This window comes from Podarcis liolepis (genome assembly GCF_965112155.1).
Source record: "Podarcis liolepis genome assembly, chromosome: 1".
Lineage (NCBI taxonomy): Eukaryota > Metazoa > Chordata > Lepidosauria > Squamata > Lacertidae > Podarcis > Podarcis liolepis.
This window is the reverse complement of record NC_139554.1, coordinates 78,482,582-78,495,664: the sequence shown is the minus strand read 5'-3', so window position 1 is coordinate 78,495,664 and position 13,083 is coordinate 78,482,582. Positions and strand designations below refer to the sequence as shown.

The window sequence follows — 13,083 nt, the reverse complement described above, 5'->3', positions numbered from 1 at the left end:
AAAATTAAAAACAAATCCAATATTCCCAAATCTTTATCTTTCGTTATCTTGTTTCATCGACCTCCTCACACCACCCTTTTTTGTATTCTAGTTATTATCTCAGTAAATCCTTTCCATCTTTCACTATGTTCTGTCATTAAATTATCTTAATTTATTTTAACCTTATCTTGCCATAAAAAGCCCTAAAGCTTAAAACTTATTTGTACATAACTCCTTATAGCATTTCTACTAAAGCCAAATAGTTTCATTCCAACATTTTTTCTAACACTCATTAATTTTACAATATTTCTCTAAATAAATTTTTAAACTTTATTCCAATCTTCATCCACCGTCTCTTCTTCCTGGTCTCGGGTTCTGTCAGTCCTTTCTAACCATTCCATTTAGTCCATCAACCTGGTGATCTTCTATCCGAGGCTCTTAACTCTTTTCCATGTCCCTTCTGCAGGTCTTCTTCATATTTATACCTGCACCTTACTTTGTCTTCTGCTGATCTTGTTCTTAGTTTCCTTCCTTTATCACTGAGGAGTACATCTCGAGGAGACTCCAACCTAACAATGTCTTTATCCCTTCTTGACAGGTCGGCCCATTCTCCATAGTCAGCACTAAAATCCAAAAGATATTTCAAGGCATGTTTCAAAGTCCTTCCAAAGTTAAAGGCCTCCACAACTCCAGACTCCCCCTGGCGCAAAACCAGATCCCAGAAGCCAGAATAGCCCTGCATAGGGGGATCTATCCAATTTCCCATCTCCAATCCAAACGAGACTCCATCTCTCCAAATCTGACTTTCTCCAGGATCGGTCATCAAAAACAACAGCTTATGTTCCTGCAAAGCCTCGGCTCTCTCCACATGTATTTCTTGAGGTTTAACAGCGACCTCCTCCTTTGTCTTCTGCACAACTTGCCCTGTCAAAGCAGATTCCTGGGTCGGTTCCTGAGTGGTTTCTATATAGGTATTCACTGTTTGTCCAAAATTATTGACTACAACAGTCATCAAATCTATCTTCTCATGTAGCTGTTCCAATAAAGCACTTGTCTTGCAAAGAGCAATCACTAAGGCTTCTTCTGGGCACATTCTTGTTCAAGGTCAATGTCTGGTTCTCACAATCTTTAATCTCTACAGCTGGAGAATTCCCCAGATCAACTCCAACAACAGTTTTCAAAGCTCCCTCTAGGGGAAACAATTTCTGTTTGTATCCGTCCTTTTAAAAGCAGATCCAGCAACAAAATTACTTTCGTTTTTCAAATATTTTGTTCCTTTTAAATGCAAAAGGAAACATTGGAATCAATACGTTTCTCTTTTTTTAACTATCAGCAAACGTTTTATTCACAGTCAATGGACTTTCCCAAAACGTCTGTCTTCCTAGCAACCCGTTCCCAGGTTCAAGGCGGTGGAAATTTATCTTTCTTTACTCTCTCTCCTGCAGGCTTGAACAATCTAAGATTTCCCCCCTCTTCTCCTGCTTCCAAGGGGGGTTTAGTAGTTTCAGCCGATGGAGATTCAGTTTTTTACAAAAGTATTTCCAGACTTTAGCTTGCAATGTCTTTGCTTCAATCTATTTACAAAAGCGGAAGGCGGACTTCCTGTTTAGAGCCTTCCCGCTTCAGTGCCAAATTAAGATATTTCATAGTCCAATTTTCTGTTCTACTCACGGGTAGTTGTTTAAAGTCCAATTGTCCACAGGAAAAAGTCAGCGCTCTCCGGCAACAGCAATGCGGCTTCACTCTGTGAAAAGAGCAGTCGATTCGAAGCACCGCGCCGCTCACCCCACGTCGCTCCGGATCCCCGAAACCGGGTTTCCCCGAGAGTAGGGGAGGCACAAAAGGTGCCTGCCGAATCCCATGTCCACAGGCTCAATCCTGCCAAATCTCATGCACCAGTTTTGCTTTCTCTATTAAGATTTTTTTTAAAAAACAATTTGATTAAAGGGTGCAACTCCATCTCTCAGGCACCTAAGTAAAAAAGAAAGACAGACACCCTAGCCAGAACATCTCCTAAGTGCAGAGCTGAATTACTTCACTGAGGAAGATCCTTCTGTACGTGGATACAAAGCCTGACGTTAAAGAACAGAATTTGGGGTGTAGAGGTTGGAAAACAGTAGAAAAGTCAGGAAATTAGGTATGCCCATATCTGTTCACAGTGTCCATTTCAAATTTTGTGTGGGAGGCCAGTGCACAAAGAGCTTGGAGGACTTCGGTGCATTGTGCACATGTATATACAGAAAATCAACATATTTTAAAAATAGAACTGGAAACTAGGGGAAATACAAACATTTTCAGTCAGCCAACCCAGAAGTCTCCCAAATGGTCACACCTCCCCCTCTGATTCATAGTGGGCAGCCATGTTGGACTTCACTTTACCTATTTTTAAGGTCTTTGGCAGCACCCCTACTCTCTATGGAGGTACAGATATCACTGCTGCTGAGGAAGACTTGCAATGTGAGGAACGGTTGACTCAGCTCAAATCTTCCTACTTTCTGCAGTCCAGAGATACACCACAATGATGGTCTTATGGCCCTAGCATAACCTAATTTTGGAATTGGAGCAGGAGGGTCATGTCCCTTCTGTTAAGCACAAGATTTCCGATTGGACAATCTTATGTAATGAGTTACATAAGGCAGATACCATCTAACTTCATAAGAAGGAGCTAAAGAATTTAGCCAAAAGTATGAAAGCCACCATTTGATAGCAAGCAGAACATGTTTCAGAGATGGCTAGCTGGTGTTACGAATGTATCTACATATTTGTTTAAATGGTGCAAGAAATATGAATCTTGACATGGTCAGCATTTGCATGTAGTTGCATTTGTGTGAGAAGAGAAATAATGATGTATTTATTATTTTTAAGTAAACTCCAATGAGTTCCTTTTGAACACAGTATGACTTACCTCAGCATTAACATGTATAGAATTGCAGTCTTAGTATTGTACTTTTCTGAAAATGTAGCAAGTGTAGATTTTGAAAGTTATTACTGGAACAAGGGGTGGAATTCAGGCAATCTTCCCATCAGTGTAAGGATTTCTCCTTGTGCGATGTAACATTCTCCTCTCCATCCCCTTCATCCCTCAACTCTGCTCTAGTGTCTAGCTCCAATTCCAAAATCCCTCTGGAGCAGATCTGCGTACAGCAAGGGGTGAGAGCAGGGAAATCCTGCTCTCAGAAGTCGTTTTGCCTGTGCAATTATTCAGTTGAATGCTGCCAAAGATCTACAGCAGATCTTAGTTTTTTTCTATCTGAGATTAAATATTGTTTTCCTTCCTTTAAAAATTGTTTACTAGCTTTCTGGTTCCATTCCTCGTTATGGAGTTAGCAAAGAAGCTTTTAAAGAAATCCGCGCACGTCTTCCAGTCACTTCCTATACAGACTACCTGGTTGCTGGGGCTATAATAGGAGAACTCAACTGCCTGACGAAGCAAGAAATGGAGTATGGAGTTACATGTGAAACTGCTGTGCAGGTTGGAGAATTCTGCTTTCCAATACGTTACATGAAATTCATTTTGCTTAATAATTGGCAATAGATTTAAATTAGAGCAGAAGTGAAATTCTGTGTATTAGTGAAACCTATTTTTTTTACATTTTAATCCAGTTTTGAATTTGGGAATTCTTACAAATTTTGTCTTACAGCATGAGAACATAACCAGCATTCACTTCTCACTCTGCGATAATTCTTAAGAAATTTAATTTAAATACAGAAATGTCTCTTTCCCCTTAGGAATATATAATTTAAATAAACTGAACCAAGAATTTTAATTATGCAGAATTTATCTTCACTCTAATTCTTTCTTAGAATGTAGCACTCAAAATGTTTGGAAATATGCCAACACCGTTGCTTTGATTAAAGGTTATCATTTCTCATTTTCTTGTTTTATTTTTTCAGACATGTTTTATCTCTATAGATGATTTGCTAGAAGCTTTTGATAAGTTTTTGGAACCCCCCTCCCTAGAATATAAAATATGGCTGAAACTTGCTCTTGATATTGCTCTCAGAACTTTCAAGGAAAACCTTCCTAACCAGGTAGGCACATGTGTTCTTGCATGTGTAATATGTAATACATCTGTGTTGTCTGCAGTCACACACAAAAAAACCGTATAGAAATCTACATCTTTAATTTATGTGAGACAATTAGGCATATTTAACTGGTCAGTATTTTACCAATTTTGCAGTGAGTGGCTCCTCCCATTAAAATCAGGCAAAGCCATCGTGAGGGTGAATTTTGGAGAATGCGTAGAACAGGCATAGGCAAACTCCGCTCACCAGATGTTTTGGGCCTACAACTCCCATCATCCCTAACTAACAGGACCAGTGGTCAGGGATGATGGGAGTTGTAGTCCCAAAACATCTGGAGGGCTGAGTTTGCCTATGCCTGGCGTAGAAGGTGGACACGATGCTGTTGGACAGAAGCCCCCAGAGGAACCTTCTGGACCACTAAGACCTATAGGGCCAGACCCCAGACTCGAGAGGAACCTTCCCTGAGCCTGAAGAACCAAAAGCTTCATTCACAGTGTACACCGTCAATCCAGCAGTGTAAGGAGTGCACCAGGAGGGAGGCTGTGAATCAGAGGAGTGTCCCCCTTCAGGTCAGAGGGTTCACCCTCTTAAGGTGCTGAAGTTTTCTGCAAGGGGGTGGAGTCCACTCCCAGTCTTCATTGGAACATGTTGCTCACTTGGATCTATCTGTGGTCCAGCAACCTTTTTATTCTCACAACTCTGAAATAGATTGGGCGGAGATACTCTACTGGCCAAAGGTCATCCTCAGTGAGCTTCATGACTGAATGGGGATTTGAACCTATTGTCTCCCCAGTTCTATTCTATACTAGATTATCTAGAGGAGTTAGACCATGACTAGACTTAATTTATAACTTGCTTATGGTTGTTGGAATACTAGAAAAAAGCATAACTTCAATCAACTATGGAGTTTGAACTGAAATGTTCATTGGCATTAAAATGTCTAAAACTGACATACAATAAAGGGAAAGTAAAATGAAGTATGTGAATTTTTTTTTGTCTTGGATTAAATAATTGGGTTAATACAATGGCACACCAAGGTTGTTACACATAGTAGATAACTAACTAAATTGTTGTTACAGCTGAAATGGTGTAATCAAGGTTGTGTAGGGGTGTGGATTTGTTTGCTCGTCATTTTAGATTGTCTGACTGGATTGTTGTGTAAAACTTCCATTTTAAACTTTGTTAATAAGACCACTTCCAGGGTGGCGCCATCGGTAATGGCGGACTCCCTCTGAACCGGAGGGACCAGCTCCGCGTGAAATGGGTCCTTTCCGCTGCAGCGAAGCGGGGACCCTTTTAGAAATCACAGGCGGATGAAGCCTGTGACTGTGGGACTCGGCGGGCACCCTTAGCACCCCCCCCAACCCGCAAAGGAGCCCACTAACGGGCTCCAAAGCGAAGAGGGGGAAGTGGCGCGGTGCTGAGTCAATTGCTTTTTCCGTGGAGCGAAGCCGCATAGCTGTTGCCGGAAAGCGCTGCCTTTTTCCTGGGACAATTTGGCATCTAAAATAATCACCCGTGAGTACTTAAACATTGAACAATTGGTCTGCAAATAAGAACTGGCGATTAGAAAGGAAACGGACTTAAAAATTCACCTTAATTTGGTACTGAAACGGGAAGGTCTAAACAGGAAGTCAGCCTTCCGTTTCCTTGTAGTCAGAAGAAAGCAAAGATAACGTACACTAGAGCTTAGAAAATCACTTTTAAAGGATCGGTTTTTACCATTTAAAATCGTTGAACCCCCCTTCGGTAGCAGGAGAAGAAGGGGGATCTTTTTTTGGACTGTTTAAACCTGCAGAAGTGAGTTTAAAGTAACGTAACTTTCCACCGTCCTGACCCTGGAGCGGGGTGTCAGAATTGACATTTTGAAGCTCATTGACCAGAGACAAATGTTTTTGACAGATAGTTAAAAGAAGAGTAACATTGTGATTCCACTGTTTCCTTTCGCATTTTAAAGGAACAAATATTGACAAAATATCTTAAAAAAAGAAACTTTGTTGCTATTGTCCTTAAAAGAAAGAACCACCAGAAGTTTTCCCCCTAGAGGGGGACTGTGAAACTGTAACCAATTTTAGGGAGCTTGCAGCTGCCACAGATTACAACCATGGGAAAGGACTTGTGACCTTGCAGGACAATGTTTTCAGAAGCACTGTTGGGTGCTTTCTGTAAAATAAATGCCCTATTGGATCAGTTAAGTCAGAAGATGGATTTGATGACTAATGCGGCCAGAACATTTGAACAGGTAGTGGGAAATTATATGGAGCCCACCCAGGAACTTAAACAGGAGTGTGTCCTGACAGAGCAGATGAGAGAAGAGGATGTTGCAGAATCTTGGGCGCCAGAGATGGAGGGACTTTTGGCCCAGCAGGAAAATGGGCCTTTGGATTTGACAAATGAACTTGGAAAAAACCAGATTTGGAAAGACAAAGTTTGGATTGATTTGGAAATGGGGGGTTGGACTGACCCCCCTATGCAGGGATGTTTGGACTTTCCGAGTCTGGCAATGGGCCGTCAGAGGTTTGGAGCTGTTGGGACTTCCAATTTTGGAGGGAATTTGAAACATGTCTTAAAATACCACATGGAGTCTAGTCTGGACTATGGGAAAGGGGCTGATTTGTTGAAATGGGTCAAAAGCACTACCAAGCTGGAGTTCCCACGAGTGAAAGGAAAATATGAAGAAGAGCTGCGGAAGGGACATGGAAGAGATTTGAAGGCCTCGGATATAAGACCACCAGGTTAATGTGCCAGACTAATGGGATAAAAAGGACTGACAATCCCGGGACCGGGGGGAGGGGACGCTGGAAGAAGATTGGATTGTTTTTATTCTCTTTTTTATCATTAGAAATGTTTTATGAACGTTGGAAAAATGTTGAAATGAAATTACTTGGCTCTTGTAAAAATGTTTAAAGAATTAGGTAAAAAGGTAATGGTTATGAGAAGCTGGTAAAATAAGATTTAAGTCTTAAGTTTTAAGGTTTTTTATAAGATAAGATGAAAATAGAGTAAGGTAATGTAATGACAGAATATTATGAATTATGGAAAGGATTTGCTGTGACAATTATTAATCAAGATACAAGAGATGGGAGGAGGAGGAGGTCATGGAAAGAAGGTAACGAAAGTGGAGAATTTGAAAATGATGGTTTTATTTTATTTTTTCTTTTTCTGTTTTTGTCTTTTTTCTTTGTAATTAAAAAAAATCTTTTTTGAATAAATATCATTTAAAAAAACAAACTTTGTTAATAAAAGTGGTCTAAACCACTGAGCCTCTTGGGTTTGCCAATCAGAATGTAGGCAGTTTGAATCCCCACGACGGGGTGAGCTTCCGTTGCTTGTTCCCAGCTCCTGCCAACCTAGTAGTTCAAAAGCACGCCAAAAAGTGCAAGTAGATAAAGGTAAACAGCGTTTCCATGCACTGCTCTGGTTTTGCTGTTCCGTTGTGACAGAAGCGGCTTAGTCATGCTGGCCACATGACTTGGAAAAACTGGCTGCAGACAAATGCCCACTCCCATGGCCTCTAAAGCGAGATGAGCGCCGCAACCCCAGAGTCGTCTGTGACTGGACTTAACTATCAGGGGTCCTTTACCTTTTTAATAAAAGCATAATGAGGGGATACCTAAGTAGAATACATTCAAAACTATTAACTTGAAAACTAACTGCTTATGGTGCGCAATCTTTTACATAATTTACTTGCTTAGCGAAAAGGCCAAGGAAATAATGAAGGTAAGTACACATACCTCCATTTACCAAGTCATATTTTCATATGCAACAGTATAAAACAGAAAGCCTAATAGCACCACTAAATAAAATGTAAATATAGACTTACCAATGCTAGACTGATTTTCTTTGAGCTATTTAAAGTTTAATCCACTATACTCATATCATATTTCAACTTCTATAAACAACTGCAGAAACTGTATCATATGACTTTTCATTGTAGGACTGGAATTACAAGATGTGTGTGCAACTTTCTAATATTTATTTGCTGGATGTACCAAACCACACCAAATGTGACATTTTTGATGGGAGTATGGATGAGGTCATTCTTGTACACGGAACTGTTCTAGATTGTCAACTAGGGCAGCGTTACTATGCGCCATTTCTTTTACCTAAAACCTGCCATCAGGTAAGGATGTTTGCCCTCTAACTAATTCATAGTATATCTTCAGCACTGGAAAGAGGGGAAAGAAGAGGAAAAGAGTAGTCTTTGGTGTTTCCAAGTATTTTTTAAAACAAAACAAAATGGTCACCAGAGCTGTTCTATTTTAGTGTTACATTGGGACAGTTGTTGGCTTGTACGGAAGGAAATAAATAAAATTAATAAATAAATAAACAAACACACACACACACCAATTTAGAAAACAGCTTGGATAAGGAACTTGTGTCACTGTTATCAGTTATATCATGGATATCTTTGAATGAATGTTCACATGTGTTAAACCACAATCCATAGATTGCCTCTCATTGCAACATTAACAGCATGCAGGTAAGCAAGTTTCTGCAACCGCATCCTTAGCTGTTTCTGGTACATAGAAATGTGCTTCCTGCCACTTGATAGTAGCCACAGCTACTTTGTAGTGTGTTCTAGGGTTTGAATCTGCATGCAAAAATGCATGCTGTTGTAAACATACTTAGATTGGGGGCATAATGTTTATGTGATTTTCTAAAATATAAGGCAAAGGTAAAGGACCCCTGACAGTTAAGTCCAGTCACAAATGACTCTGGGGTTGCAGTGCTCATCTCGCTTTATTGGCCGAGGGAGCCGGCGTTTGTCTGCAGACAGTTTTTCCAGGTTATGTGGCCAGCATGACTAAGCCGCATCTGGTGAAACCAGAGCAGTGCACGGAAATGCTGTTTACCTTCCTGCCGGAGCGGTAACTATTTATCAACTTGCACTTTTTGGCGTGCTTTTGAGCTGCTAGGTGGGCAGGAGCCGGGACCGAGCAATGGGGGCTCACCCTGTCACGGGGATTCAAACCACTGACCTTCTGATCAGCAAGCCCAAGAGGCTGAGTTGTTTAGACCACAGCGACACCTTGTCTCTAAAACACAGCAGTGGTATTTCCTGAAGGGAAAACATCTGGACCCCACAACTTGAAAACTACTGCACACGAAAATTAACAGCTGTACATGTATTTGTCTTGGAAGACAATAAAATTTGTAAGAAAAGAAAAAAACCATTTCACACCCGAAATTAAAATCCCTAGACCTTCTCCGCCTTTATTAATGCAGATTTTCTGCTGCTGGGGAAATTAATAGATGTGAAAATGCCAAAGCCTATTTCAAAGTGGAAATTTTTTGAATTTGTTTCTGAGATGTTATGTGTCATTTATTGAGTTGAGGGCTTCTCTCCTGTCATGCCCCTCAGTTCTGGCTTGTCACTGCTGAGCACATCTCAGCCATTTTATTTCCAGGAACAGCCATGAGAAGATTGTTGCTGTGCCTTTCTCTGGCAACTGGAGGGATAGCATCAGTCAGGGAAGCTTGCGTGACAAAAATTTTACTTATCCACACACAAGAGGAAGTCATTAGCAGATTCAGAGGAAACTCAGGGTTTACAGAAGTACAAAAAAAGGCTTTAGACCAAAATCCTAATTGGGGAAAAATCATAAAATCATTCATGAGAGCGGGGGTACAAGGGTGGGATATCATGCTACTGTGTCTTGAGAAAATGTAGTAAGAGTATTTGGAAATATTAAGCCCAAACATGCCTCTCGATAATTTTGTGTGTTGAGAGGGTGAGTTGTGGCTCTCCTTATTGAGTATTATTAAAATTAAATTTAAAATTGTACTGAGCCATTATTGTGCTCAGCTTAATTTAACTTTTATGTAGAAGCTATGAAGAAGGCTGCTGCCTGGATGAGGTGTTATTCCATCTTTGTATTAAGCTCAGATGAATTAATTTCAAAAATAACGATTACCCTGGCAATATTCTAGGTACAAGGCACTGCATCATCAACAAAACTGCTGGTTGTACGAAGCTCAGAGCAAGGAGCACGAAAGAACCCTGCAGCATCCTCAAGCAGCACTGATGGCCACTATCATTCATCTCGGCGACCTGGTATGAAACTCAAACTCTCAGCCATGCTGGAAGAGGAGAATGGAGCAGGGAGGGAGGACATAAAATTGGCAGTACTCATCATAGGAGTTGCATGGGAGATAGGAGGAGGAATTGGCCAGAATTGCCTCCCCCCCTCTAGCGTGCCTCCTCTGTTGGATCTCAGTTCCTTTCATGAATGAAAGAAGCATGTCCATTCCTAGATGGGACACACTGGATTCAGCCACAGTAAACAGGATAGTTAAAGTCTTCTTACAGGGATTTAATTTCCAGTGAAAATTTACAAAATAACGGGCGAATGTAAACAAGATAAATTTGAAAAGTTCTGCATTTTAATATTGTATAGGGTTTTTTTCTAATTCCCCAAAATTCATGCAAGTTTTAAAGCCCTTTAAACTTTACAGCTGCCTTGGGACATGTTTTTGGAATGAATCTTTCCAGTCCAAGTACAATAAACTCTGATTTGGTAAGTATAAGTGTATATTAAATGTAAACCAAATTTGATTCTTACACCTTCAGTGTTGCTCCAAACCAAATAAGGATTTGGAGTTGCTTGCATGAAAGGCTCCTGTTTCCGTTCTTCCCCTTTTTCTTTCTTGCCTTCTATACCTGTAAGGGCATATGATATTATTTTTAATACAGCAGTCTCATGCAAGAGCAGTTTGGCGGAAAAGAAAGGGAGGGGCAAGGCAGCAGCAAGATGCATTTGTGCACCAGCAGAGCCACACCAGGGAGTACATTGCAAAGCTAATGTAGGCTCATTCCTTTAGTTAGAAGAACAGTGGGATAGAGGCAAGTTGAAATGTTTAATTCAGAGCAGGGTACTTTCTGGACACAATGTCAACATTTAACACACAATTCATTTGAGATAATAAATACATGAAATACCACATTTAGGAGGCAGGCATTCAAACTGTAAACTACTGCAGTGCTTGCTTATGCAAAAGGAATTCAAACCAGCATGTTAAATTACTAAGACAATTGCTTATTTGTAATGGCAACTAGCAAAATTGAAATACTAGGTTTCTGTAATGCAGGATGTGTAAACTTAATTAATTGAGCCTGCAATGCTATATGATGAATCTGTGCCCTCAGTGTCACTGGAGTGCAACTCTTGTTATCCCTGAGCATTAGCTGTGCTGCCTGGGTCTAACAGGCGTTGGGAGTCCAACAGCATCTAGGCAGCCACAAGTTTCCCTCTTCTATACTCCTGTACCTAGGAGTAAGACCCACTGAACTCAGTGTGACTTACTCCACAGTATAAATGCAGGCATAAAAATTTCATAAAGTGGAATAATGCAAAATATTCTTTGGGTTCTTAGTGACCAAAGTATCTAAAGCCCGCTAGTGTAGCACAGTTCTCTTTTTTGGGCTGTTAATAGGAAGCCTTCCATAAAATGAGACTGCCATCAACTGAATAGGTTGGACTAGATCAGAGGTAGTCAGCCTTTTTATACCTACTGCCCACTAACGCATCTTTCTTGATGGTAAAATTTCCTTACCACCCACCAATGCTGCAGTAACATGTGCCATAGAACCCCCTACTGCCCACCTGGAATCCTGAAACAGCCAGTAGTGGGCAGTAGGGACCAGGTTGACTACCCCTGGACTAGATGGTCCTTGGGTCCCTTTCAACTCTACAAGTCTCTGATTCCACCATCTGCTTTCCTGATAAGACTACATAAGTAGCTGCAGTATGTTCCATCCTTGAGTTTTAGATATGTAGGGGGGAAACAAGAGAGACTGATTCAAAAGGTCCTGGTTTATCAACAATGTGATAATTGATCAGTTTCAAATCTTTCATTTGGGTATATAAAAAAAGTCACACCTACTTAAATCTGATGGATCTCACTTCACTACCAGGTGACTAGTCTGAAAATAAACAAGTGTCTAGTAATCTAGTAATTGTAATAATTCATTTATTAAATTAGATGTTTATTATACTGTATGGAAAATGTAGCTGAGACATATGACCATGTAATTTTCTCTTTTACAGGAGTATACATATTTAAGCTCAAAAAACCCCCAAGGGAAAAAATAATGAGAAACACATGTCATGTTACAGCATCAGAGAGCAAGGATATGAGGTTTTGTAGAGAAACAAGCTCAAGTGTTAAATATCAGCTTGCTGATGGAGCCAGGTTTTTTTTATTAGTTAGCCTTTGTTCTGTGAAAGGTTTAAAGTTATACAAAATTTGGCTTAGACGCAAGTGCTGGCAGAACAGCACTGTCCATGTATGCACACTAATCTAGACTGTTCAAACTGTTTTTAGTTTATCTGATCTTATTTCAGCTGTTGTAATTTGTGTAATAAATTTTGAACTAATTTATGCCTCAATAGAATTCAGACGAACACAGCAATAACAATGCCCATTGATACTGTTTTCAGAATTATTTACCTTTTGATACATGCACAGGTCTGACTGTTTATAGCCACTGATGCTGGGCTCGTGAACAGTTACAAAGTCACATTGTCTACAACCACCACAAATATCCTTGGAGCAGATTGCTTTTTAAAGGAGTTAATGAAGTAAAATATACATCACTTGAAAGTGTTTTCAGAAGGTAAACAATCTCTCTGAGAGAGGGAGGTATTTCGTGCCACTACGTATCATGTGGAATGAAAGCAAAAGGAAGCCATGCTCACTCCATGGGAGGGGGGAAGGTGTGCTCCTTTTAGGTACATCAGGATTCGGTAGTCATGAATTAACAGAAGAAACTTTTTTTTTAACAAGATGCATCCTGTAATTTAATTTAAAAAACAGATACTTTTAATCAACTCTGAAGGATAAACCATTAGCGCACGTTATCTCCCTGTTGTGCACACATGCACTAAAAAGATCCCAAGTAATCCGTTAAGTGGACTTTGTTGATCCTATAAATCTTTATTTGAAAGTAAATTCCACTGAGTTTAGGATTGTTACCTTAGACTTGCATCCTGAAAAGTATGAGCTGAATTCAATTCTAGCTTACTCCAACACTTTGAAAGGAACATACTGAAATGGAAAAAGTTTTTGTTTATG

The 13,083-nt window shown here is 40.1% G+C and overlaps 1 protein-coding gene across 5 annotated transcripts in view; it reads left to right on the top strand.

Annotated features, from left to right (window-relative positions):
- LOC310695321 (solute carrier family 9 member C1-like) overlaps window positions 1-12,386 on the top strand; it is a 59,511-nt gene extending 47,125 nt beyond the window's left edge. For 2 of the 5 annotated variants that reach the window (XM_083479509.1, XM_083479507.1), the window contains 4 exons: window positions 3,275-3,451; window positions 3,874-4,011; window positions 7,943-8,128; window positions 9,940-10,456. In XM_083479509.1, coding sequence (XP_083335635.1) covers window positions 3,275-3,451; window positions 3,874-4,011; window positions 7,943-8,128; window positions 9,940-10,242 — 804 coding nt within the window. In that variant the 3' untranslated portion in view covers window positions 10,243-10,456. The other 3 variants (XM_083479508.1, XM_083479511.1, XM_083479510.1) reach the window with 3 other exon arrangements.
- The last annotated feature ends 697 nt before the right edge of the window (window positions 12,387-13,083 follow it).